This window comes from Eriocheir sinensis, chromosome 17 (assembly GCF_024679095.1).
Source record: "Eriocheir sinensis breed Jianghai 21 chromosome 17, ASM2467909v1, whole genome shotgun sequence".
Classification (NCBI taxonomy): domain Eukaryota; kingdom Metazoa; phylum Arthropoda; class Malacostraca; order Decapoda; family Varunidae; genus Eriocheir; species Eriocheir sinensis.
Genome location: NC_066525.1, coordinates 18,912,079 through 18,916,026, shown reverse-complemented (window position 1 = coordinate 18,916,026; position 3,948 = coordinate 18,912,079). Strand labels below are relative to the sequence as shown.

General features: G+C 43.5%; 1 protein-coding gene across 1 annotated transcript in view; it reads right to left on the bottom strand.

Annotated features, from left to right (window-relative positions):
• Nucleotides 1-3,448, bottom strand: part of LOC127000125 (GAS2-like protein pickled eggs) — a 30,113-nt gene extending 26,665 nt beyond the window's left edge. Inside the window, exon 1 of the mRNA XM_050863545.1 lies at nucleotides 2,279-3,448. Coding sequence (XP_050719502.1) covers nucleotides 2,279-2,623 — 345 coding nt within the window. The 5' untranslated portion in view covers nucleotides 2,624-3,448. The remainder of the gene's footprint in view (nucleotides 1-2,278) is intronic.
• Between the last annotated feature and the right edge of the window lie 500 nt (nucleotides 3,449-3,948).

Here is a 3,948-nt window from a genome sequence, read left to right as displayed (position 1 = left end):
AATCCAATTTCTATTGAACAAAATTATTTAAGAGTGACATGCGATGTACAAAACTCCTTCAAGTATCGGTAGTATCGGCAGAAAATCTGCCGATACCGATACTCTTAAATTGTGCCGATACCACCGACACCGATACCGATACATCGGTACATCCCTAGCAGGTACCCTCACGACGTGAGCAACTGCTCATTACTGTCGATCTCTGGGTACTGCCAGGACCTCACACACCACAACTCCCTTGCTCAAGGGGGGACAGTAACCACTCCTAGACAACGGAAAGAATCCGGCCTGAGCGGGGCTCGAACCACCGCCTGTTTGGCCGTGAAGCCTTGCAGAGCAGCGCTCTAACCGACTGAGCTACCGGAGCGGAGTGTATGTGTGTGTGTGTGTGTGTGTGTGTGTGTGTGTGTGTGTGTGTGTGTGTGTTTATATATATATATATATATATATATATATATATATATATATATATATATATATATATATATATATATGTATATATATATATATATATATATATATATATATATATATATATATATATATATATATATATATATATATATATATATATATATATATATGAATAGAAAACATGGGAAATAAGATCGAAGAAAATAGATGAAAAACAAACGAATGAATCATATTAAATGTAGTACCCAGCAAGACTATGTGAGAGAGAGAGAGAGAGAGAGAGAGAGAGAGGGGGGATTTTTGGGGGGTGGAGAACGCTACCGTTAGAGTGACGGTTAGATCCTCGATGTCCTGATTGTATTAAGGCATCTTTGATCTTTGATCTGGTCGCCGCCCTTTTATCTTCTATCGAGCAACAAAGCCTAAAAAAAAACTTTAAAAAAACGTAGATTTACAAGTTGATGGTTAAAATTTGTCTTCTCACTCTGTAAGTAAAAGTAGAATCCTCATTCCTACATTTTATGTTAGATTTACTTCATTTTTGCCTGTTCGTGTGCGATTTTATTCTCGAATAACTCGTTAATGGGTCCAGCTCAGAATGTTCGTTCCGGCTGTCAAGGTGAGAGGCTGTGTGTGTATCGTGCTCGAGTCAAGGCCCTCAGCACGGCCAGCTAACAGAGGGGTCACTGACGACGGGCCATTACGTCTACATCTCTAAAAGGATTTTTTCCATGTCTAGGCTCTCCGAAAAGAAAGAAAATTCTTAATAATTGTAATTAAACATGAATTTGTAGGTTTTTTTTGTAAATTATATTGGAAAGCCTAAATAATTTATTAATCAGGGTTTCATCTTAACAATCAATGGAATTCCATGTGTAGCCTAAATATGCGTCTGAATATTTAGCGATAACATCAATTAAGTTGAGCCAATGTCCTCTACACTCCAACAATACACTGTTTGACGGTGGAAAACTGCCGACGCAACATGCAAAAGAAAACGAGGAATTGTTCAACTTCGAGGGAGACAAGAAATTTGGGTCGCCTTGGAATGCAGTGTCGATGAGATAAGAGTGATGCCTACGGAACTCCAGTCCCAGACGACGCTGTTGGGACCGGTTCGTTCTTGCACCTTTCACAGGGCTGACGGTGTTCAGCATGACAATACTTATATCAAGGATTGGAGTTGTCAAGGATAACGGCTTTAGTGGAGTCGACCACGCTCACATCCATCGACGCGTATTTGGTGAGGATAAAGAAACAAAAAGATTATCCTGTGTCTTGAAGACTCATGTGCTCCTGGCGTCCTGTGTTTTTAATCATTAAGCATTGAGATAACGGAGCAGATGCACGATGACTGCATATGTGTGTGTGTGTGTGTGTGTGTGTGTGTGTGTGTTTTACGGCTAAATCTACAAGATCATAAATAATAACTTCACAATAAGCCTGACACCCCACTACACCTACACTTTACGCATGTAAGTACGTAAGACACTGGTATTAATTAAACACCAAAGGTAGCTTATTTTTACAGGGGGTTGTATTTCCTTGATGAAGCGACGAAAATGAACGAGGTACTCCAAACTGACTTTTGCAAGATATAAAACAAGGGGAGCGACTTTTCTTCACTGATATATTTTGGTAAGGGGATATTATTTTGAATTATTCAAATGAAATGTGATTGTACTCTTCCTTACATATTTTCACGTTAGCAAATATTACGCCCTATCGCTTGCTCTCGACAAATGGGAAAGGAACATGTTATGCTGCCACCTTCCTATACACAGCACTGGAACTCCCCTAGCATGACGGAGGGACAACAGGTACGCATGCACGCCGTCGCCACACAGACAGTAGGCCTACTCACCGCACAGAGCACTTCCCCGGTGTCCAGCCGCTCGAAGAAGTTGTCCACGTTGATGTCAAGGCTATAGAGGTTGTTGAGCCAGTCGGCGAGGTCTTCCTTCATGGCGTAGAGGTACTCCTCGGAGGTTTTGAAGGGTCGAAACGGCCGCGGTTCAAGCAACATGATGGAGTCACCGTCACTGGGTTCTTGGGTAGCCATGGGAGTGGCTGTGGAGGCCGGAGTGGTGATGATGGAAGGGGGAGGGGAGGGGGTGGCAGTGGTGTCAAATACAGACGGCGAAGGTCTAGGGCAGACCTCTATGTCGCCCTTAGGCAGACAGGTCTCCGCCGATGTCGTGGATGTCATTGGAACCAGTAAATGGCAGGCCAGTCATGCATTCACGAAAATACACACGCGATAACAACTTGGTGTATGTTGAAGGGGATCCGTTGCATGCGCGGGCGCGCTCGCCTTTGACAATTGCAAGTTTTAAGAATACACTAAATAGCAAGCAGTTGAACTAGGCCGGCCACATGAAACGCACGTCCATAATGCTACACATGTTGAGTCTCTCTCTCTCTCTCTCTCTCTCTCTCTCTCTCTCTCTCTCTCTCTCTCTCTCTCTCTCTTCCAGAACGTAGTGCCAGCTGATTTACTTCGATAATCAATAGCAGCCGCCTGCACCACCTGCAGCACGTGCACGGTTCACCATCTGCCACCGCTCATTCACGAATCACTGGGAAGTTTGTTCCTTGGTCATCACCGGTGCTGTCAATTCAACAAGATTTAAGCGGTTATTCAAACTTGACAATTTTCTTCTGTCTAGTTGACTCACAAAGTCATAAGTTTCAGAATAATCTTGAGGCTAATGTTACACTCGGAAGTCCATATCACACCGGGCGTATCAATGCTCACATGGCAGCACTAAGAAGACTTTTCATCTCGTGTTTGTTATATTCACTTGTTTCACAACAATGTGTACTTCCCGACCGACGTCTCAGTCTCCAGCGTATAGCGACCCGGACTGGCTCTTACAATGAGAAGTCACTATCATACGACGTGTATTAAGGTAGGAGGAGTAATGGCTGTGTTAGTGGTGGCCAGGGAATGGTGCGCGCACAACCTTACCCATCACTTACACGAGACACACTGGTTCGTGTTACCGCCACGCTAGTCCGCCACACGCCCTCCGCTGCTGCCAGTGTCCTCACCTCAGTCCCTGGAGGCTGCCAGACACTTCCACACCACAGTTTCGTCAAGCGTTGGCACCTTTTCTTTTCCTTTCTCAGCTGTTGCTTTGACAAAAAAAAGTTTCAATATTCATAAAGAAAATGAGTTTCATTCAATTGAATAGGCCTACATAGGAGGGCAAAGAACCTTTTACTCAAATTTTGCCCAAATAATATATTATAATAAAACAATATATAAATGAGTTTTTATACATATTAGGGACTACCTATGTCCTATAGTGATGCATGTAACATATAAAGCAATATATACATAGTCAAATTCCTTGTAAACTGAAACTGCCCATAAGGGCCGTAATTTCTGGGGGGCTGGGGCCAGCCCTATCCCTATCGGCCTCAAAATGCCCCTAAAAGTGCTAATTTTTCAAAAAAATTCCCTCATCTGAGCATTCCGGGCCCGCTTTGCTCGGCACCCTCTCCCCCCCCCACCTCATGAGCGTATGA